Source organism: Oryzias melastigma, linkage group LG15 (assembly GCF_002922805.2).
Source record: "Oryzias melastigma strain HK-1 linkage group LG15, ASM292280v2, whole genome shotgun sequence".
NCBI lineage: Eukaryota > Metazoa > Chordata > Actinopteri > Beloniformes > Adrianichthyidae > Oryzias > Oryzias melastigma.
The window spans coordinates 13,788,763-13,813,716 of record NC_050526.1 but is presented as its reverse complement, the minus strand read 5'-3'; the positions used below and the strand labels follow the sequence as shown (position 1 = coordinate 13,813,716).

General features: G+C 38.6%; 1 protein-coding gene across 1 annotated transcript in view; it reads right to left on the bottom strand.

Moving 5' to 3' along the window:
• Positions 1-24,202, bottom strand: part of pdzd8 (PDZ domain containing 8) — a 43,541-nt gene extending 19,339 nt beyond the window's left edge. The window contains exons 1-3 of the mRNA XM_024297454.2: positions 22,663-24,202; positions 9,721-9,846; positions 8,983-9,085 (exon numbers count right to left, since the gene is read on the bottom strand). Of these exons, the coding sequence (XP_024153222.1) occupies positions 8,983-9,085; positions 9,721-9,846; positions 22,663-23,546 (1,113 nt within the window). The 5' untranslated portion in view covers positions 23,547-24,202. The remainder of the gene's footprint in view (positions 1-8,982; positions 9,086-9,720; positions 9,847-22,662) is intronic.
• Positions 24,203-24,954: the final 752 nt, after the last annotated feature.

The window sequence follows — 24,954 nt, the reverse complement described above, 5'->3', positions numbered from 1 at the left end:
TTATTGGTTCAATTTGAACAAAGGTTAGACTTAATACAATTTGCAATGCTTGCTCACATTATAAACAACAGAAAAGCAAATTTTGTCCTCAAAAAATAATTTTTTTTAATAAAGAAAATGTGATTTAAAAATGAGATTTGTTTTAAGACCAATGAACAGAAATAAAAAAAAATAAAAAAGTAATTTGAAAAATAAGAAAATTAAGCTTTAAATTGCATTTCAAAATACTTCTCCATGCAAATTGTTGTGAATGGGAGCAGACGAAAAAAGGATGTCTGAAAAAGAATTGTATTTTTTAATGTAGAAAATATGCTGATGCATCTACGTCTTTGTTCTCCTCGTCTGAGCTGGGATGTGGATCTAAACTATTAATGGATAGCTCCAATAATAGTTGCAATTTTTGTTGCTCTGGTAGCCAGCAGGAGAGCATGTAAACAGAGAACTCTCAGTAATGGGTTTCTGCAGCACGGTCTTTTTATTTTGCACATTTAAAAAAAAAAATCATCAGCTCTTCTTTAGAAGGAAGACTTTCTCAGCTTTTACTGAAAACTTTTGGAGATTTTGATTAGTTTAGGTGGGCCGACGGGTGCTGTTGCAGGACCCTCCCACATCCATAAGTTCCTAAAGGGAAAAATAAAACCAAAAATAGACCACACCTTTCTCAACCTATTTTCTTCAGAAGGACTTCAATCAATTCATCTCAAAAATATTTGTGGTGCAGCTATGAAACAATTTGATATAAATGTTCAATATATAATAAAAATAAATAATGTATTCTCCCAAAGATTATGCAAATTAAAGTTAAAATATTTTACCAGTATTTCAACACATTTTATTTCAATTGAAACTAAAGGTTATGAAGTCTGTTGTTCTTAGAGTGATGTGTGTGAGAGGAGTGTATCTGTAAGTGGACAGGAAGTGGCGTGACAGCTGAGGCTGAAGGCGGCTGTGCACAAAAACACTCCAGTGATTTCCAGAGAGAAATAAACAACAAAACCACAAACACATTCAGATACACAACACTCACAAACACTCAGAATGATCAGTGCAGTGGCTTTTAAGAAGAAGAAAAACACACTGTGGCTGATGTTGGTAAAAATAGAGTGATGGCGGTCTAAGTCACAGCCAATAAGCTTCATTCTGAAATATTTGCAAACAGGTTCGATTCCCTCTACAGCATACTGAGCAGCGGGCGTGTGCGCACACAGACTCGCACCTCTTTTGGCCCCTCAGCCAAACTGTCAGCAGGCATCAGCACAACCATCCCAGCACAGAGTCGACAAGGCAGATGTGCAAACATGCCCGACAACTTCAGCACACCATGAATGAATAAAAAAAAAAAAAACACAACCGCCACCAGTCAAATGTGATGAAACAGACTCCCATTCACCTCTGCAGATAAGTCAGGCATGCACAGTAAACCTGACTTACCGTAAGTGTTCAACCATTAACACGATCAACGTAAAGTAATGGGCGCCACGCCGCTTTTCTCCTTCAGAATCTACTGGAATTACGTTGATCGTGTTAACGGCTGAAAAATTACGATATGTTAAAGAGTGTGTGTTATTTAAGTGTTGCCGGCGACAACAACTGAAGTGCCAAATCCTGCAATTCCTCAAAAGACCACTGGAGGCAGGCTCAAAAGGAGACATTTCTTATGGACTCCCTTGTTTACAAATAAAGATTTTTCTGACCAATCAAAACTCTTTACAACTTTCGCTCAAAAATGGATTATCTTTATTGCTTTATATTCTATTAAAGACAATCCTGCGTGTATGTGTGGGAGATAGGATGTCATAAACATATATTTTTTGGTTTTTTACTACACCTACAATTTCTGTAATGTTATGGATTTTAATGTGTGGCTAAAATATTTTCATTTTCTCAACACTGACAGTATGTCTTATAATCTGGTGTGACTTTTGTGTGACTTTTGGTTCGGTTCACTGACTCGACAGCCAAAAAATGGTGATTTATGGTTTGGTTACCCTTTAAGTACCACTTTGGTAAACTATAAAGTCACACCACTTGATGGATTGTCGGAGAACCTGGCGGAGTGATACGTTCTGTGCTTCAACATAATATTATAATTGATGTTTAACGACACCAGCATGCACTATGTTTGATTTTTTTCACTACTCCCTCCCCCCTAGAAGACAATTCATGACTATCTTGAACCCTGGATTTCAACTAAATTCGGACATGCTGACTCTGACGTTGTCCATTTACAGAAGTAAAAACCTAATAAATATGAACATTTTATGAAAACCGTTTATAAATCCAACCTGTTCAAATGATGAAAACCTGGATGATTAACAAAAAAAATAAATGTACATACAAATTTTGGTCTATATGACTTCTTAAAATGATTATACAGTTCAAATGCAGAAGGGTCTAAGCTCAAACTGAAATATTCACCCAAAGTTAACATTGTAAAGCGCAGAGCTAAAAGATTTTTGAAGATGTGATCTTTAAAACCCCACAAGGCTGTGAGATGAAGGTCTCCTGCAGCCTGACCTTAACAGTGAAGACGATGAAGCAACTTTAAGCTGAATCATTGGAGCCTGCGGTCCACAGAAGACACTGTATTAGTGGCAGGCTCACTAGCACGGCTGATACAAACTCAAAAAGACAGAACGACTGAGTCAAGGTCAAGTGGTTTCCAACATCCAGACTACAAATAAAACAGTTGAAAAAACATTTATCAAACTTTACTAAGAATATTTTAAAAACCTAGAGTATTTTCAAGAGCTAAGAACAAAACAGATATTAAAATATCCTTAGCAGAACAATTTCAAGCACATTCAGCTCCGACTGTGCAGAGACTGAACCGGCCTGTAAGGCAGGACAGGCGCCAAGACATGACAAGCTTCCACTGCAAATATATTTAAATGACACGAAAGCTATTAGCATACACAGAGCGAGCAACTGTTTTCAGCAGGCCAGCTATGGAAGCTCATATCTGGAAATCATCAAGGGAGGAAGAAGAGGGGGATGGACAAAGTGACCTTTTCCAGATGGTATAGCCTTTAATCCTGACTACAGAGTCCTGCTGAGGACATGCAGACTGGAGACGTCTGATAAATCAGCCCGAAATGCCACCGTGAATCTGCATTTGGATGCGTGCATCAACAAAAAGGGGACTCGAGCGCTTTGAAGTGGGTCCACTTGGAAAGGGTGAAATGAAGGTTGGATATTCATGACTGACTGGAGAGCTGACAGCACCGTTACCTGCTCTGGTGAAGCTCAGCGCTCCAGTTAACTGGTTAGTTACAAGACTCCTCCACTCACTAATAAAACAAACTATAAAGAAGCATACATCTTTTACGCTTGATCAATTATGATTTAGTTAATCATTCAACTCAAAATCAAATCAATCAACAAGCTAAAAAGTAACAAAACTAATTCCACTGGATTGATTTTAAATGAGTAAATCAAGTTGAACCACCACACCAGACGTGGAGCGCCACGGTCCTCCGTGGAGGGCTCGCACTGTGCAGTGGATCGTTTTAGCGTCTGGTCTATTCATGCACGAGCTGCAGTTGATCAGCGTCAATTCTGGCAGGAAGTTACATCAAGATACATGAGAAAATTTGCTTTATTTTCAAAATATAGCCAATTTTTCACAATAAAATGCCCCGATTGACAAATTAGATCATATTTTTGTACCATCTAAACAGTCTGTAGAGGTGAAAATAAACACACACACACAGATCAAGGTGGTGGGCCGACTCCAGAGCGGGGCGTGGGGCTGGGTTTTGGGTGTAAAAAAATAACATGAGAGGCAGAGAGAAGTTCTTCTTAGCAGTAACATGGAGTAAAATTTTTAGGTTATTCATTTACCCATGATGGCAAAAAAAAAAACAAAAGAAAACTCTAGAAGAATCTCCTGTCGATCATCACGGAAAAATGCACGTCTGGTATGAATTGCAGGAGAGAGCGGACGCCGTGCGCACTCCGCTCCGCAGCTCCTCCGCGTCCAGTGTAAACCAGGTGTAATAAGGAAAATAAAACTGTTTCCTCTTTATTGAATTTAATTTGATCAATTAATAAGTTCAAGCTAAAATCAAATACATCCGAAAACAAGCTAATAAGGAACATAAAATTGTTTCCACTTGATTGATTTTAAAAAAGTAAATCAATCAACTCAAAATGAATCAAAAAATAAGCTGATAAGGAACATAAAACTGTTTCTACTTGATTATTTTTAAATGAGTAAATCATTCAACTAAAAATTAAATCAATCCATTAATGAAAAACCAAGCTAATAAGGAACACAAAACGGTTTACACTTTATTGATTTTTATTTGATCAGTTGAATCAAAATCAAATCAATCAAAAACAAGATCAAAAGGAATTAAAAACTTTCTACTTCATTACTTTTAATTTAATTAATTGTTCAGTTAAACCAAAATCAAATCAATCAGAAGAAAAGCTAAGAAGAAACCTACAACAAAATCAAATGAATAAAAAAACAAGCTAAAACAGAACAAAACTATTCCCATTTTAGAGCCATGCTCTTAACTAGAGAACTAGAACTGAAACTACTAGAAAAGACACAAATCAGAAGTAGGGCACTATATTGTGTAGAAACATTTTTACCCTTTTAGCTCATAAAAAAATGGAAAGATGAACGAAAATGAAAAATGTAAAACATGTGTGGGGCTAGTTTATAGAAAAACATTATTCTACACTGCATCAATCTTTACTTAAAAATGTTTTCTGATAAGTTGTATTTCTAAGCTTCTTTCAGGCAAAAAAATTAGGAATTTATCAGTAATAAAATGTTAAATGTAAAGTGATTATTTATGTGAAGTCTTTTTACAAGCCAACAAAACAAGCTTTTAATGGAAATGTAAATAATTATTTTAGTTTTAATTTATTAAAATTTCATCTGTCATAATATCTCTTGTTTTTGTAGGATTACAGTGATCACTCTCCACGGTTTTTCTGTTTGTTCATTTTTTATCCAGCTTCTGACCTGGATTTTTAAGTGATTCTGCAAAACACATTTTTACAAACCAATTAAACCAGTTTTGAAAAAAAGTATGTAAAGGTCTTTAAAAAACATATTGGCGTTAAAAACACAAAATTCTGAGAACTATGATCATTTTTTTCTTGTTGCCACATAGAATGACAGCAAAACTTGTTTAAAGTATACCACAAATATTAGAATCCAAAGATTGCTTTAAAAACTGAGCAGCCCAATATGATCGTTGTGTTACAGTGGACGATTCATAAAAAATATTGATCAGATGAATTTATTACAATTTTAAAATGTAGAAACTAATGTGATCTTTAAGACTAAACTCAGCTTTGAAGCAAACTGTTATCATGACGTATGAATGTAAAGCTGGAGTTTTTAATACTGACTTGAACAAATGTTGAATAGAATAATGTTTATAACATTTTATTTTTTTCTCATCAGTATGACAAGAAAGCGACATTAGAAAACGCCAGTATAGCGCTCATTTAAGCTAACGTTTCCCACGATTGCAAGTATTCAGGTTTTTTTCCTATGTAGTCTTGGTCACGAGTCTATATGGAAAAGGCCTCCAAACAACAGCTGGTCTGTAGTGGATCTGCAAACGTTCCGAACCATCCTTTGCTGTTTGATACAGGTTGAGCTAGCGGCACGCTCGCGGTCCACACTAAGCATGTGAAAACAAACCTCTCAGTGGAAGCGAGTCTTAACTGAGTGGAAACACTCAGCAGAATTAACTGGACCTCACTGTACCACTCAATACCGGACCAGACCGGACGGCTTAATGGAAAAGAGGCTTTACAGACCAGAACCCAACGAGAACCGTTAAGTCCCACTTTAATGTTTAGAAAAAACTTTGTGTCGTCATTAAGATATTTTTTAAAAACAAAATCCAGTTTTTAAAAATCCGAAATAACAAATAATACCTTCATGCTGCTGCAGATTTGCTTGAATTTGCAAGAAATTCAAACATAACATTTTAAACATGAAAACACTCAAGTAGAATCTAATTTTTTAATCTATACGTGCACATGCAGTTATGCACTTTGAAGACTTTGTCTCTGAACAACAACACACTGTTGCCTTTTACCAATATTTTGCTCAGTTGACTGACATGTTAAGAATCTAAACATAAGTGACAAAACTTGCATTTTAAAACATAGATAAAAGCATATTATTGATTCCTATTGTTAGCATGTTTTTCAAGCCTACTGATGTCACAATGGAGGGTTAAAGGAGCCACATGTGACTCTAGAGCGCACGGCAGCAGAACCCGTCTGCATCGCACTGCAAGAAATAACCCTAAAGACAAACATAACAACAAAGACTGGAATTGTTTAAAGAAAAAACATCAGGAACATTTCAGAGAAACCAGCACACGTTCATTTCTAAGGTCCTCCAATACATTAATAAAGGATTTTGAGCGTGACATTCACGCAGTGGGAAAAATGTTTGAAAAACAAGAATAAAGGAATAAGTACTTTTACTGGGTTGGATTTTAATGTAAATAAAGCTTTAAATTCTATTTCTATATCAGATAAACATTTTTTCTAGTGTTCTAATTAAGAAAATTTGAAATAAAGCAATTGTGGTGTATTACTGCCCCCTGCTGGAGGAGATTCTAACTGCAGGGGCAGTAAACCACATTAACAGTGATTTTCTGATCAAAGCACTTTCTCCTTACAAACCAATGATCATAACTGATCGTTTTATTTGCTTTTCCCTCTCAGAATGTAGGGCTGGTGTCTCCCCAACAAGCAGCCAGGAATCAAACCGTCAACTTCCCCAATCGGCAGAGGGCTCCTCCACCTCCTGTGCTGTCCGAGGATACCGCCAATAATGTTTGAGCTGTTGCAAATGTCACAGAAAAGTGTGCGGGGAAGCTTTGCAGCAGCGACAGGCAATAATTAGGCCTGACATTTGCCTGTAAAACGCTCATTAATCATTTCCAAACCAGGCTGACGCCGTGCCTGTAACATCTCCAAATTGCAGCAATTAGAAAAGGTTTTGCTAGAGGGCCCTCGAAATGCTCTTTGCCGTGCAAAATGTCAACATTGGGACAATCTCATCAGCACGAGGAAGATGAAACTCCGCCATCATTAATTTGTTATGATGACAATAAGCATCACGTGCAGAGCAGCTGTACCTGACAGCAGATTAGAACCGACACTTCATCAAGAGCACAACCTCCACTCACCTTAGTGCTTAAGCCATAAAAAATAGAATATGGATTTAGCTCCTATAGAAAATGAATAATATTTGACTTTATTTGAATCTTGGTGAAAGGTGGCATGGCAGAGCCCCCTGCTGGCCTGACAGCACCACGGACAAAATACAAATGACTTTTCATCCGCTTTTCTTTAGAGAATGAGATTTTGTTGGAAACTAGAAGGATAAACATGTGTTAGACACATATATAGTCTAACCAACTGGCTGCTGTAATTCCACTTAAGCAACTTTTAAACAAACAATGCTTTTAGGAGGGAATTTAAATCCGTTTTGGGTTTTTTGTTTGCAACAGGAAAAGTTCATCAGAATTTTATCTATTTGTCTAAAGGAAAACTATCCTGTCCTTATGGCCACGCCCCCCAGCTCCAGGGGATCTCTGGAAAAGAATCTTAACTCAGTAATATTTGTATTCCAGCTCGATTATTATTATTTTACTGCGTTTGGATATTCCTGGTTTGAAATTTTGTTCTGCTTTGTTTCAAATTTTGGTCTTTTAACTCATGTCCTCTCATTTTTGTTCTTATTTTCTCAGGTTTAACACTTGAGCTGTTGAACTAATTTTCAACATTTCTTTCAAATGTGCGTTAAGTGGTGTACTTTTGAGTTTAAAACTGTTTTCAAATTTACAATGACTATTTCTTTAATTTACAATCTTTTTTTTTTATTCAGTTAAAGATGATCCTGATTTGATCCCATAAATGACCTCACAATTTTGCCTCTTAAAAAACAGCTGACAGTGGTTGTAAAGTCCTTAGAATTCAAATTTAACTTTATAGAATTCAAATTTAACTTTATCTATAGAGCATTTTCCTCCTACAGAAGACTTCAAATATATCAATAAAAAAGATAATGAAAGCCACCAAACACACTCATACATTATATAAAAACAAACAGAAACAGTCAATGATATCAAAATATTATATTCTATTTAAACGAAAGAAAGTGTCAAATCTACTCCAAAGCTAAGCTAAAAAGGTGAGCTTATGTTTTTTTTAAGAAAGCTTGCTGAAATGTGTCAAAAACTTCCACTGACTACATTATTCTGTCAGAAATTGAGAGAATAATGTAGGCAAAAATACAAACAAAGATTTTTTTTTTTTTTTATGAGAATGGTCTGTCATTTTACACAGTCAGACATGATGTGGATCTCTGACACCTTAAAACAATTAGACTATAACAGTTTTGGTTTGCAAATGACAAAAACATGTTTAACTTTAAATAATGAGGGTCAGATTATCATAAGTAAATTTGTGTCCCCTTGTACTTTTAATGTAGTTTGTGCACTCGAATATTATACTCAGAAATGTGTGTAGTGATACTTTAATTACTGGTTCGTTTTTACCCGTGAAAACAATATAAACTATTTATTTTGTTTGTTTCCTAACTAGACCCTAAAGTTTTAATAAATAAAGCTTTTCCTGATTAAGAACTTTTTTTCATAATTCAAACCAAAGGATACTTTTTAGGTGTCTATATTTACAAAGGGGTCAAATGTGATCCTAAAACAATAGAAGGGATGAAGCCAAAAGACAGATTAATGTTATTTTTTAAAGAACTCTGGACAATGAAGCTCCTCCCACAGCCTTTAAAGAGTGAGATATTCAAAAGCTTTCAAATATAATTTTTAACTAATGGTTGAGGCTGTTTTTTTAACTTTCACATAAAAGCAACACAACAAACCCAGTAAAGCAGTGTTTAAGACACATTTCCTGGAGCCCAACTTTGTTTCAGTGGAAGGACGGACAGAGGCTGAGAGGAGGGACACCCACCTGTTTGATGGAGCTGCGAGTCTTTTCCTTCCACTGGAAACTGCTCAGCTCCAGAGTCACGTGAACGTAGGTTTCTCTGTCGTACGAGCCCAGGATGAACAACCTGCAGAGGAATAAAGGCAGGAGGAAACTCTGAACTCTTTTTTTTTTTATTCACAGTCCCCTCCAAAATTAAATAAAAAAGTAAATGGCTCCCTCTGCTGGACATTATCTGCACTTCAGAAAATGACGCACATGAAATCCTGCCGGTGTTGGGAAGAAAAAAATGACGGCGGTGTGATGTAACGGGGCAGTGAGAGCAGAAAGAGCAGATGATTATAATGGCCAAGACTCATCATTAATAGATGAGCCTGATCCGATCATCCTATGCACCATAAAACCAGCCACACTCAGGCTTTGTGAGCACACAAACACAGGCAGAGTAAACGCTCAAGCCTCTCTGAGGCGGCCCAGGTCAGGCCTCTGCAGCAGCAGAAGTTTTGGGAAATTGATTCCGGCCTTTTCCAGATTAAAATTTAAACATTCCAGATTCAGAAAAAGGAAGGAACAAGCATTTCTTCCATGAAACATTTATGAGTGAAAATATTTTTCCTTTAAAACAGAGTTTCAGTGTTGGAAAAACGCTTCAGAACAGGACAGGGATGAGACGCAGAGGACGCCTTATGATCAAAGTGCATAAATGGGAGTGTCTGGATCAATCGGGAATGAGGAATTCCAGAATGGCCAGTGGAGTCTCACCTGCTGCACTCGATGAGGGTGACTCTGAGCCTGCCTTCCACCAGCCGGCTGTCCTGGACGGACAGGTCCAGCTCGCAGGGTGACCCCTGCGGGGGCTGCACCTGGAATGGGAAGAAGGGTTTGTATCTGCAGAGAGAAACACACCAAAGAGGTTGTTAGAGCACAATCTGCTGAAAGAATGTCGTTCAAATTGGAAAAAAACACCACTTTTAACCCCTCTTTTTCAGTTTGGTGAGCAAAAGCGGCAGCAGGTCGTTAGAAAAGCGCTGACGGGAGCGTGGAGAACATCCACACAGCTTTTCCTGGTGACTGCTGTGAGGGATTTGGCCTCAGCTGGACCGAAACCCGCCGCTGTCATGAATTATCTGACAACACACCCAGCCTGGGCTTTTCTGGGATCCTGCTGCTCCCGTTTGGCCCTGAGGACTTTGCTCAGACTAATCATCCCTGTTAATTATGTAACCAGCATCTGTCATAGCAGAGCTCTGATAAGAACCGCTCTCACGCCGCTCTAACAGACATTTGTTAACATTTCTATGAAAGGAAAACATGTTTCAGCATTCTAACTGCAGGTTTTTATTTTATTTATCCCTAAGAGATGTTCTGAGATTGACTTTGGGCCTTCGCCTGTTAGATTACAAAAAAATAAAACAACCATTTCTGATACTTTGCTTCAGGGCTGTTTCAGAACTTTAGCACAACCAAAAAATACTCAAAACAGAAGCTTTGGGGAAGTGAGACTCAAAAAAGATGATCAAAAGTGACAACGGGAGTTTCTTCCTCAACAGACCACAAAAACATGCAACAATTTAGAAGTCTGAAGGAAGCCTGCAGTCTAAACGCCTCAGCTCCCTCTGACATTTCACATAAAAACAGAGACGTTCCAATTTGCTGCATTTGTATTTTCTGCTCGTGAATCCTGGAAGCTACTGGATGATCAGAAACACCTGAAACAAACAAATCTTCAGCTTCAGAGCAAAGAAACGGTAGCGAACATTTCACTTTCACTGAGATCTGAAGCAGAACAGTCTGAACGCTGCATCCAGCTGACACACACGTTTAGTTCTGTCTACTTTCACTTTGATTTAGAGGATTTAGATGAATTCAGACCTAAGAAACTAACTTGGGGCTTAAATTTATATATAGATTTGATTATCAATTTCTTTATTATTAATAACGATTAATTTGATATTGATCCATTTTGGATTTGTGTGCAACTAGATTATTGTCAGTGTGTGGTCACTAATGTTTAAGACACATGTTGGCTTCTTAGTAAATATTCAAAACCTCAGTCTCTGTTCAAAAAAATGAACAAATAAACATCTCATATCAGGAACATTTTCAAACATTCATTCATCTTTCAAACTCACTGAATTCCATTTGAGGTCAGGGTTGCTGGAGCCTATCCCAGTTGCTGTTGGGTGAAGGTGGATACAACCTAAACAGGTTGCCAGCCTGTTACAGGATAATTTAGCATCATCAATTTAACTTTGAATGATGTTTTTGGAATGTGGGAGGTAACCAGTGTTCCTGGAGAACACCCACATATGCATGGGGAGAACATGCAAACTCCACAAAGAAAGAACCCAACCGGGATTCAAACCAGGCCCTATTGTTCCATTAAGAATTAACTTGGCTTAATCTGATTGATCGAGAATGATTTATAAAATGGTCAGAAAACAGATTAATTATAAAAACTTAAAAAGTTGTGTATATTGTTATTATTTAACGTTGCAAAAAGCTCAAAAATATATTAAATTAGCAGCACAATGAAGTTGGGCAATCAATCTATAAAACAACCCTTTCCACACTAATGATGTCAGAAAAAATATTTTTTAAAATTGCATTTTTTTTTAGTCTTGAAGACCTTTGCTGTGCTTTGCCACCAAATGAAGAATTCACGGTTTCCTAAAAGTTTCCTTTTTTTGCTTAATATAAAGATCAGATGATAGACATAAACCCCAGTTCCTAAGTAACAGAAAAGAGGAAGACGGAGACAAATGACCTGCTGTTGTAACTTCTAAAGAAGAAGTTTAAAACAAACAAGAATATTTTAGTTTTTGTTTTATGTTCAAGATCCTAAAAGTCTGGGGAATTAATAATGTGATTCGTGAGCCAAATGTTTTTAAGGTTCCAGATTTATGAAGTCAAAATAAAATGTTCCTCTCGACTCTGACGTTCCATATTTGATGTAATTTGAAAGCGTGGAGTTTGTTCGACATTTATAGGTGTGGCAGTTTACACAGGACCCATAGAGTGACCAGAATTTACTGCAGTCCTGTTAATCTGCTGGGAAGCTCATAAAACAGAAAAGTGAAATGACATTACAGAGCGGCTGACTGTGGGCTTCAAACTGCATGCTGCAGCCATCCAGGCAGCAGGCAATTACGGTTTTGTTGTTCTACAAACCTCATCAGCCCTCACTTCCAGGCCTTCAGCCAAACACAGCCGTCCGATCAATGAGCGTCCCTGCAGCCGGCGGACAGCTGAAAGGGAACTGGAGCACCTCTAAAACGGCCCAGTGCACTGGTCACCCCCCCACCACCATCACACGCACACAGGAAATGACAGAGGGAAAAGCGGCGCTCGTATCTACACAGCTCTTGCATAACAACAGATGAAGCTGCACATTATCTGCGTGAGAGCAGACACAACAGTTCACCCCCCTCCTGTGAGCGTTTCATTTTAACGTTTAGCGTCGCTCCTTCATGGTTCCTCCGAACGAAGGAAAACCTTAAAACGGCAGAGAAGCTAACCAACCGTGGGGTCAAGGAAGGCGAGGCTTTCAGATACTGTTCCAAAACCAGAAAAATATGAGGTTAAAACTTCAAAAATAAACCCAGAAAACAGGAATTAACTGTGTACTTTTTTAAAGATGTAGTCACACCCATAGAGTAAGACACTGTTTCACCCCTCATACTGTAGGTGGCAGTGTATCATTTTCTTGTTGGTTTACCAACCACTAATAATAATAATAGAGAATAATAGAAAGATGGAGAGCCTTCAGATGAGTGGAAAAAGCTAAGAAGTCAAACTCCCATCATCTTTTGATTTATTATAAAACCATAATTATAAACTGTGAATAACAACTTTACGAGGATAAAATGATAGCTGGACTGGGGTGGGATTATATAAGGTTTCTTCTGCCCACCCCTTTAAAGCTGAGACAAAAAAGTTATTTATGCAAACAGCAAGTTTAAGTTAATTTTCTATTATATTGACACGTGCATTTTTTGTCAGGAAGTACGATTGTAACTGGTAGAAAATGTTTTTTTAATTGAATTTCTTTATTTGGTCATCAAAGAATGTATTCCCTTTTTCTGTTTCTGACTGAAATAACTCTAACACCTTAATCTAAATCTAAAACAGTTTCTGCTGTTCTTTTAATTATGATTGTGACATTTTTAGCCAAAATCAAAAAACGTGTGCTGTTTACCAGGACATAGTTTCTGCAGAGCGGCAGCAGTTCATTAGAAATTGTGGGCGGGACCGTTGGCCCAGAGCTGAGAGCTCTCCGTTTACACTCTTGCTAGTTAACAGCACCAAAAAAAAAAAAAAGACGTATGTGGAACTAGTACAAGTGAATGAAGCGGAGCAGGGAGATTGTGTATTTTTTACGTCTCAAATACGTTCTTTTTTTCAATTGCATTTTAAATAAAGAAATACTCAGAAATGCAATTTTAAGCTTAATTTTCTATACACATGAATGTCACCAATAACACCACATTCATTGGAGTGGTTCTTTAAAATGTGCTTCTTTTCACTAAGGTGAAAAAGTATGATGTTTGAATCACGGATGGGCGATAAGTCCGTGCCCGTATCGGAATCGGCCGGTATTTGCACAATTTGAGTTTATCTGTTTCGGATCAATACTAGAAAAATCCATTGTTCTGACTGTTTTCAGATGCGCTTCATTTTTGACATGGATACATGTTGTTTCTAATAGATCTCTGGAAATGGAAAGCTTATGATTTAACAGCCAGTAAATGTTTTCAGATATATTTTAGAAGTTTTAAAGTGACACTTGTTCCGGTGAGATCTCTTGCTGTATGTTAAAAGGTTCAAATACAATGTAATCACATAGTAAAAGAAAAGTTGTGCAAAAGTTGTACAAAAAGCTGATCTAAATGAAGTGTTATTGCAGACACTTCAATATCGGTATCAGCAAATATCGGCCACAGATGCAGGGGAAATACTGGTTATCGGTATCGGCTTGAAAAAAAGTGATGTGCGCCCATCCCTAGTTGGAAGTTTGTAGTTTTCCCCCCAAAGACAACTGAACTGAACTCTGCTTCACCTCTGCAAGCCGGCGTCACTCCACTTCATTCTTTCGCGTCTGGTCATGGATCACAGCAGCCAAACCAGCCGGGCTTTGTGCTCAGACCTGTTTGGGTTGACTGATGGGAGTCACCCTTAAAGTCAAATAGCAACAAAACTAGAAACCTCCACATGGCCTACTACAATGAGGATAGATGGAGAATTCTTCTTCGTCTGTTTTTCTTATAACTAGAGTTTACGTCTTCTTGTTCAGTTATTAGGGTTGTAACAATTCATTTTAAAGATTACATTGGTATCATAGCTAGTGGTTGATTATGTGATTCGTAGTCTATATTGATTCCTTTTCAACAATTCAATTCGGGTCACTGACCTAAAATCGACCCGGGACATCTTTAGCCAAAGATTCTAAACTAGCATGTTTGGAATTTTTAGAATTTTAGCAGAACTGATTTTACTGCTGCTGGAGGGTATAAGAAGTGGTGAGAAAATTCATGTCGTCTTAAGAGATCAGTCATGTAGTCGTATTTTGATTGATTTATGTCATTTTGAAACAAATTTTAATGGTATAGGTCAATTTGTTGAACAACTTGCCTCAGACAGATCAATCTGGTTGGATATTTGGAATATAAATCAATGCGTCAATGAAATCAATGAATTGTTACACTTGTATAAGTTATTGTATGGAAAATAACGCCCCAAATATGAATGTCTCTCTTGAAAACCAGGCATTTTATAAAACAAAGCATGATAATGACTACAGCTCTGAAGGCTCCATCGTCTGTTCCTCACTTTGTAGTACAGACCTTCAGGTTCATCACTTTCATGATGGATCTCACCCCCACCAAAGTACCCCAAACAGAGAGGCTGTGCATCACTCAAAACCGAGCAGCTGCCTTCACCGGCAGAGAGGAGCTTTGAGCAGTTTTGGTTTTAACCATTTATAACCTGAATCATTAGGGTGTTAAAGGATATTAAATCAGCATGAGTCTATTCAAGGAAGCTGCCAGAGAAGCACGGGCTGCAGAAGCATTAGAGAACCCATCCCAGATTTGGCTCAGAGCTAGTATTCCCTCATAGCTGCTTGCATGATTGCCGTAATGCCTGGATTAGCTCCAGAGGACTGCTTTCCCTGCCCTCCACTGAACTACCATCTGTGCCACTCAGCGAATCCCAAGGCCCGGCGCTCCGCCTCCGAGGCTTCATTACATCATCCCGGCCGCTCATCCTGCACGATGGCGGCTCACGGACACCCGTTCAGAGAGCTTTTCTTGGCTGCGGTGCTCTCCTACACACATAGCTCCGCCGGAGAAATAGTGTGTTAAACAGGCAGTTCTGAACATGCATCGCATTCACATCCGCCTCTTTAACCTCCCACACCACTGATGCCGGGCTCCACAGAGAGACAGCGAAGCCTTTCAGGCTCTCCGGACTCGTGTTGCTCTGCAGGAGGCGTCACAGGAGGCCCAACTGCTCCAACACCACTGCTTGAATCATTCAAATAAGACTTTGTTCTGGTTTGAAAAAGGCCCCACAACTCACACCCAACAGCTTGTATGATCAGAAATAAAATATCTGAGCTTCAAACATGTACTTTCATAAACGGACAGCTAAACAGACAAGAACATTCTCTCCTCTTTGATCCAAAACTTTCTTTCCAACATCTCTAGAAATGTATCATCTTTTAAATGATAGGTTCATGCTCACAAAACATTTGGCAGTTTTATTCTGAAGGGTTTACTTTTAATTAAAAAAAAATCATTTTTAGCGAAAACCTTTATGGATGTAAGTTCAAGAACACATCATTGTGATGTTTCCAAAAGCAACTCTTGTTTTCCTTATCGATAGAAAACTCACTTCAGCAGGCATGTCCAAAGTCCGGTCCGTGGGACAAATGTACCCCACATTCAAATTTTCACCGGAAACTTTCATCAAATCAGTATTTTCAAAAAGTGTGTGAACGATTTCTTGGCTAAATTACGTTTTAAGCTGTTGTGAACGGTGGTGTTGTGCGATCTTCTGTGACACTTTATAGCTAATTTCCAAAACATCAATAGTAAATGAAAAAGAAAAGTTATAAATAGCAATAAAATGTTCTTTATATACTTCATTTCCAGTAATTAAAATAGTTTGGCAACTGGTTGGCCCTCAAACATTTTCACCTCCCCAAATTTGGCTAAATGTTTGCGGACACCATGAGCTCCAGAAAGACAGAAACTGGAAGTTAGCACAGTAGATGATGACGATGGGAGGATGGAGTTATAGAGGACGATGAGCAAAAACAGGACGGAAAAGTCTTACCAAATTTTCATTTGATTTTGTCTACAACGCATCAGTTTAGTCCTGAGGTGAAGAAGCTACACAAAGAATGAAGGATAAATATCAACCCAAACAACAAAAAAAAAACTCAAACATGCAGATGGGTAGCTGTAATTGTCCAGAATATAAACATTTATATAAAAAAATAACCAAAGTGGAATACGGTTTGGCTTCTGTGCTTCCTGGGATAAAGACTGTGTCTGCATCTCCCTGCCGAATCCCAACTTCAGAGCAGAGAAGAGACGGAGCTTTTGTTCCAGGAGATGCACTGACCTCTGAAAAGATGACCGGAAAACGCTTAATATTCTGAGGGGATCAAGACAGTTTGCTAAGAACAGGAAGAGATTATGGATTCAGGCCACAGAGCAACAGATTCCATTTCATGACTCAAAGCGGACAGTTCTGATCCGCCCTCAACACATCAACACAAAAAATAACCTATTCGGGAAAAAAAAAAACTAGAATTCAAAACATTTGATTCAAATGACCAAATGAAATGAACAGTTTTAGATATCAAAGATTAAAAAATGCATTTCAATCATTGATTGTATATTAGAACTGGACTAAGGGACCCCTCCCCCTTAGCTTTCCAAATAGGAAGTATCTCCTGGCTCCAAGAAGCTAAAATTCTGTCAGAGCAACCATTCTTGATATGGTACTTTTTTTGTTTTGCTTCTGAAGTCGCCTGTTTGTTCTCAGGGGTCTCTGGGGATTACTCTTTATTTCTCGTCTGTTCTGAAGAGATCTTTTAGCTCGTCGGTTCCAAGGGCATCACTAGAACTTTCCTCGTTCTGTCTGCTCCTTGGAAGGACGTCATAAGAACAATAATCTTTCTGCATCTACTGAGGATGTCGCGGGAATGCTTCTCATGCTTGTATCTAATGTGACGTTTCCTAAGATGATTTTGTTAGACCAAAGAAAGTCGGTGAAAGACCTTTCACTAAATCTGCTAAGTTCACACAAGGCATGTGTCGCACATTCATGAATGTCCAGAACGCTGGTTTTTGAATGCACATTTTGCATATAATGCATGTTCTCACCGCTGAAAAAGGCTTGGCGCGAAATGTCAAAGCGCTTCAGGATTTTTTCTTTCACAGCTCTATTCCGATATCTGTAAGACTTGGAGTCATATAAAACCCCAGTACTTCATTTGCCCTTCATAATCAATTTTCAATTGGTTGGCACTTTCCTGTTTTGAAAAGAATGCTATGTGTACGTAGTCCCGTACTAGTCAAAACTGGTTTAAGTGTCAGCGAACACTCAATTGCTCTGCATTTTGTACGTGGAACCTAAAAGCAATGTCAAAAACTTGTGTGGCCAGTTTTGAACGCCAAAGCCTGAAATGCATATATGTGTACATTTACATGGACTTTTCATTGGGGGGCGGTCTCTCAAACTCCTGTTTCTAAGCCTGTTCTAAGCCTCCCATGCATGTGTGGGTTTTCCCCAGGAACACCGGTTTTCCCCCACAGTCCAAAAACATGCTTAACAGGTTTAATGACAACTACAACATATGTTGTCAAAGTCAAGGCCCGGGGGCCGGATTTGGCCCTCCGGGTAATTATATCTGGCCATGCAGATCATTTTATTTTATTGTTATTAAAGGCCCCATGTTATCCTGTGCTCATTTCTAACTTTTATAATTTTGACAAATATATTTTTATGGAGAGTAAAATATTGAAATGTATTTAAGGTTTAAGTTGATTTACTCTGTAATAATATTCCTGCATTTTTATTATTCATTTTTATGATAAAAAGTTACAACTTTAAAGTTTTTAAAATTGGCATTTTGCTAGATTTTTGGACTATTATGGCATTTACTAAGATCTTTTAGACTATTTGGGAGTTTAGCTAATATTTCAGCTACATGCTAGCTGTTTTGGTTAATTTAGGCTTATTTTTTTTTTTTTTTTTTTGGCCAATTTGGCATTAAGCTAATATTTTGGCTGGCTATCAGCTTCAGCGTTTTCAGCTATTAACTTCAGTGATTTCAGCTAGCATCTTCAGAGGGCAAATTCGATTTTACACCATTCCCACTAGCATTATCGCAAGTAATGCTATATATCTAGTTCATAATTGTGTTAAAACGTTACGGTTTTTAAGTTTTAAAAATGTAGTTTTAGAGTGCTCAATAAATGTTTATCCTGTTCTGCCCGCAACCTCAGGTGAATTTTGGCCCCTTGTACGATTGAGTTTGACACCTCTGCTCTACAATGTCTCTTTGTGTAAGCGTGAGTGTGTATAGGTCTGTAATTGGCTGGCAACCTATCAAGGGTGCACCCCGCCTTCACCCAACAGTACCAAGATTAGGTTCGAGGAACCCTGTGACCCTGAAAGGGAAAAAGCTGATGAAGAAAATCGATCGCTGGATTTATCCAGAACGCATCAAAGGTCCAATTAACATGAAACTATACAACTTTCAAGGAATACCAGAACAACCAAAACTCAAACCAAATCTACAGCTCAAGGTCAGACTGAAAACTTTGAAATCCTTACAACCAGAACCCTGATGAGCCCATTAGCATGCGACTGCAGAGAAACGGAGCTGCTTGGAGGATGGACGCCAGAGTGTAAATGCTCGGGTGAGAAACACTTTGCAAAGTGATTTGTAGAACACAGAGAGGGTTAGGAAGGCTCCAGCCATTTATCATTTGGCGTCACGCTGCTGTGAGGAAGATGCTGCTGCTCTCCGGAGGACAGCTGGAGCTCCAGTTACACTAACCTGCATCACAGGCGAGCGTAAATACTTCCTCGGAACAGCTGAATTTCTGCAGAGTTTTGTCAGAACGCCTGCTGCTTTCACTTTCCTCCACCCTCATTTGTAGAATAACAGGTAAGCACAGTGAAATAAAGAGCAAGCAGTTTTGTAAAGTCCTTCCCTTTCACTTTAACTTTCTTTATTCTGCTTTCTTTGCCCTGCTTGACAGTCAGTGAGTGCCGTTTCAGGGGTTTGCATGGAATGGTAAGCAGTGAGCTTGTGTCTGTGCAGCATTACTCTGTTGGTTTACAAAAGGCTTCAGTGTCACACACGGCTGCACTTAGTATGAGAAAACTGGAAAAGTAAGATGTTTTAGAGATGAATCCAGTTTTCAGAACCTTTAAATGCTTTCACACACATCACTTGTTTGATAGAACTATGGATTCTGCTATTAAACTAACAGAAAGGCTGTTTTTGAGCCTGAAAAATACTAAATAAAGTCTTAAAGATAGATTAATATATTTGAAGATTTGATCATTTGTTTTCTAAGCAAATATCAAAAGGATCTGGGAATTTTTTTTGCTCCCAGGGATCTTGTGGCCCGGCCAGCATATGTTCTACATCACAATACACCTCTTTTTAAATCTTCCCAAATCACAACAGTTATTAAAAAAGAAATACTCAGAAATTCATTTCTTTACATATGTCCACCAAAAATGCTACAAGAATATGTTAAAAACACTAGTTTTATTGAAGTGGGTTTTTAATTATTATCTGATCGTGCAGTGATGCACACTTTAACAGGCTCCAGACTTTAATTTTGTTTGCTTTCTGGAGGCTTGCACATCCTTGAGTGAATTAAAACATTTGATTCTTACATTAACTGAAGTTTAGACCAAATAATACGATTAGGAAAATGATAATTACCGTCATTCTGGATGGAGGCGGGTTAAGTTGATGTAAAGTGGAGCTATCTAGAAACACGGTCTGCTTAGAGCCACAATTAATAAGCCATTAAGATTCTGCGTTGAAGGCTAAAGGGACATGTCAGGGACACTGCACTAAATGCAGATTTTGTTTTCTTTTTTTTCAAAATTTTTTTTACAGAAAACTTTTTTTTCAATTGCAAATACACAGTTTCAATATTTATTTATTTTTTACCAAAACAGTTTGAAACAAACAAAAAATGATATTGGTATAAATCTTTACTTTTTGAAATGAAAGGAAACAAAACAATTTATCAGCAATCTAAAAACATATAACAGAAATGTTGCTAGAATGTTGTATCCATTTTGTTTATGAATAAATCCATAATTCTTCCATTAGGATATATTTTCTTTGGAGTTATAAAGGGAATTTCTATATCCATAAGATGACTTAAAATCTTTGTTTTGAGCAGACTTTTGGTTAATTTTGTTTATATTTTCAGACAATTTTAAAGATGTTTTTCATTATTTGATTTATATTTTATAAAGTAAAAAGGTTGACAGATGAAATAATCTCACTTTCATTCATGATTAGTATTATTTTGTTCTAAAAGAACTGTCGTATGTTTGTATTAATGTGTTTTGTCTGCTTTGTAAATAAATACAAAAAAAGGCAGCAGCATTTGCTTTGATGGATGTTGAGCCTGAATGTGACATAATGAAAAGCTGCAGAGTGCACGTCTGGACAGCTGTTTTTACTCTGTAAATCCATCATACGGGTTGCAACCATATCTTCATGTAATCAATTTCGTCTACTGTGCGAGTCTGTTGACACACGCAGGGCGGATTAATGTAACGCACTTTGAACACAACCCGCGTTCAACAGCGTGTCACTCGGACTTCAAAAATGTAGGAATTCCCAACAAATACCTGGCACAGCTGATATCCACTAACACCATCAACACACTTGTCAACAGGTTGTAGCTCCACTGTTTAGCTGCTCTTATTTTGAAAAGTCCTCATGGTGAGATTGCCGTTTAAACTCAATTGAAATTAGTATGACATCTTTTTCCATTTTTTTTTATTTAATTTACTTATCTATCTGACCTTTTTTCATTAAAATGGAAAACATTAATTATTTTCTCATTTAAAAAAAGCTTCTCAATGTCTATTGATTTGTGAACAATTATGAGTGTCATGGTGGTGGATGTTCCTGTTTCAGGAAGTTGGTGGTGAGCTCCTAACAGCAGCCTCAGCTGCTGCTGCTGCTTGTGGCTCAGAAACCAAGAGAAAGACGTCATTGAAAAAGATCTCATATGACATCTGTACTGGTGTTCGCTTGGAGGCACGAGGAGACTGAAACCGTGGGGAGAGGCTCTGCAGTGTGTTGGTTTGTATTCAGTCTTTTTCCAGCTGTCATGAGGGTGAGAGTCCATCACAAGCTAAAAACTTTAAGCTCATTTCTGCACAAAGACAGGAAACTGCAGCAAGGACCAGCTTCAGGCGCCAGAACCTCCAACTTTGAGTTATTTCTCTTGTTGTTGGAGAAGCTGTTTTTGCAGTGGGGTAGTGTGAGGAGGCCACTTTGATACTGAAAAAATATTAAAGTGAACAGTATGACCTCCTGCAGATTTTATATTTTCACAAAACAAGTAAAGATGGGGGGAAATCTGTGTTTAGAGTTAAATTGTATCCAAGCAAATTGAAAATGTCCAGATAAATGTAGCATAAGGTGAAAGTGATGTGGAAGTTAAAAAAAAAAATCCCAAAGGAAGTAGAGGTTTAGGGCCGACTTATCAGGGAATCTTCAAAGATCTTCTCCTTCCTGTAAAGCTCTCACACCCTTCTTCCATCCAGTTCGAGCACGAGAGCCGTTAGATCACTCAAACATCCACTAGATGGCAGTATGACTCGTCAGTTCACTTACCATAAACGATTAAAGTTCTTTTTTTTTTTTAAGGGTTTGGGACAATATTATGTTATATCCATTTCTCATCTACTATAGTTAGTTTTCATTTTGTGATGAGTTTACGTTGCGGTTTTTCAGTTAGCCGTTTTGAGCATTTGAAAATGTTACATAGCCGATAGCTAATTTACTGACGTTGGAGAATAGCATTGTGGGATGTGTAGCAATCAAAGACCATCAACTGTAAATGAGAACAGGACCAATCACTTCTCACTGATGTCGCCTGGCTCCAACATGGCTGATTCCTGTATCACAAAAAAATGCAACTGAATAGACTTGATTTCGTTAGAACTGGAAGTAAACCATTTTATATGGATGATATCAGTCTGTCCAGTTGTCATTTACAATCAATTAACTGGTCCAGTTTTATATACAAAACAATGAACTGGTCCATTTTTGCTAGCTGTCTTCAGCACTGTTTACTTACTTTAGCGTACGCTATGTTACAATTTAAGCAGCCAACTGGCTAAAGTTTGCATTTCAACAGACTTGACTGAAAAGAAATAATTCACAAATATCCAATTAATTATATTTTGATTGATTTACATAAAGAAGTAATTTTGCATTTGTGTACCTCTGCCCCTGGTGGACGGGAGGTGTATTACAACAACACTAATGGATATTTAATTAGTATTTCAGGTTGTGAGGAGTATTAAATAACCTGGAGTTGGTGTCAAAGCTCTGAGCATCTCTCAGAGGTCTTCATGGGTGTTTTCTGATCTTACCGGGTCACCTGAGTACAGCAGAGTGGAGCCTACCTGATCTTATAGTTGGGTAAGGTGTGCTTCTTCTTGATGACTCGTTTGAGCTGGTTGACGATGATGGAGGTGAGCTGCGGCAGCGGCCTTCCCTCGAACTGCGACTTCACCTCAAAGTCCACCAGCGGGTCCTCCAGGAACGAGAAGGACCAGTGGGAGAAGGGCATGCGGGTGAACTGCAGCCGGAGCCGGCCCACCACCCGCTTCATCTTCACGAACAGGTAGGCGGACTTCCCGAAGACCAGGTCCACGTCGATGGCCAGGTGGAAGCCGCCGTTGTACTCGATGTCCACCTCGAAGTTGAGCTCCTCGGGCATGCCGTCCTCGTTCAGGTGCACGGGCTTCATGATCCTGGCGGTCTTGAAGACCGGCAGGGAGTTCCCCAGAGAGATGTCCCGGAGACTGAGTCCCTCCAGCAGCCGCCCGGCCGTCTTGGTCTGCAGCAGCTCCTCGAACTCCACCTTGATCTTTTTGGTGAGCCAGTGTCTGACCACGGGGGTGTCCCGCAGCTCCCTGAACAGGAACAGGAAAATCGCGTTCAGGAAATGGCAGGTCTCCGGTTTGCCCGAATCCACCGGCTCGCCGTGAGAGACCGGCGGCGCCGGTTGTTTGGGGCTGCCACCGCTGACAGCCGCTTCCTGCGGCTTGGAGAGCGCGGCCTCCGGCTGCTTCCACGCAGCGGAGGCTGAGCCGTCCTGCGGCGGCGGGCTAGGCTCGGCTTGCGGGGTATTAAAGTAATCCTTCAGCGAGGTGTCGGGCAGCACTTTGACATACTGGACCGTCCTGCCGACGGGCTCCGGGCTCCTCCTGTACAGCAGCAGGAACTCCAGAACCAACGTCAGGACCGCTCCACACACGGCGGAGATCAGGATTAGGTAGAACATGTCGAGCCTCCGTCCTGACGCTGCCGGCTCAGGCGGGTATCATGTCCGAGCGTCCAGTCGCGTTAACAAAGCAGGTTCCACCTGGCCGCGCTCGAAGCTGCCATATCATCTGCTCCTGTCCTCAGTTCCGTTCTCCGCTTCTGATTGGACGAACGACCGACGTCGCGCTGCGTCATGACGAAAGCAAATGTATCTCTCCTGATACGTTTGAGTCACGTCGGATTATTTCACTTCCCGGAAAAACCTGTTTTGTTTTTTTTATTTTTTTAAATCTACCTTCGTGGTTACATTTTTAAAATGTTTTAGTCACCAAATCACGATTTGTATGCTTTATATGAATTCAGCAAATGTCTCTAAAAGTCTGTACAGTTTAGTTGGCGATTTAAGTGAACTATACTTAAAAAAATGAACTATTTTTGGAGAACAGAAGAAATTCATTGTTGCCAGTGAATAGACCTTTACAAAATGTCCTCCTTGTTTTTTGTATAAAATCTTAGTCGCTCTGGTTGATGGTTGTAGTACATTACCTATAGTGTAACCACTCACCTTTTTGTTGGCTGCTGTAAAGTACGTATCACAACTGCAGGGAAAATAAAGGTATCTTACCATAACGTCTGAATTTTTTTAGATCATTTAGAGAGTTACTGAACATTGCATGAACTTTATGTCAACAATAAGGTATCTTAAAGCAAATATTAAAATCAAAATATTTAATTTTGTCAGAATTCTTATTTTTATCCCTTCATTATTTTCCACTGTAACATAGCTCATGCATTTGAAAGAATGATAGGGTTTTAAATACGTATTTTTTTAATCAGTATGTTGTTTTTTTAGATTGTTTAAATGTGACCAGCAGCTGACTATTGTTTCAAACACTGAATCATAGTTGTAGTTTGAAGGTTGAATTTACCGCGCTCTGGCTGCAGGATTTTGTGTCTGCATACAACAGCACTTCACTTTTGTGCAAAATGTTATTCTCTCAACATTTATGCAGGATTGTGCATTCATTCAGACAGCTAAAAAAAACTATGCAAAATCCATTAAAATGTATTTTTTCTAAAGTAAACATGAATTACTCAAATTCATCAATTTTACAGGTCCTGCTACAATAATATTTGACTTATATATTTTCTCAAACCATGAGATATTAAGGAAGAACTATCTGATTCCACCAGTGAGAAATACATTCCAAGGTTACAAAAAGCCTCTTTGAGATCTTATCAAGATAATTGTGGATCTGGCTTTTCTTTGGGTGGTAAAAGGTCCCAATGTGACCCAAACTCCCCAAAACTTACTTCTCAAACCGTGCTACATATGGAAATCACTGGACAACTTCCATGAAGAATTCACAGAAACAGGGATTTACCTGACAGGTTTTCAAATAACACTCCCTTTCTTACCCCTTGAT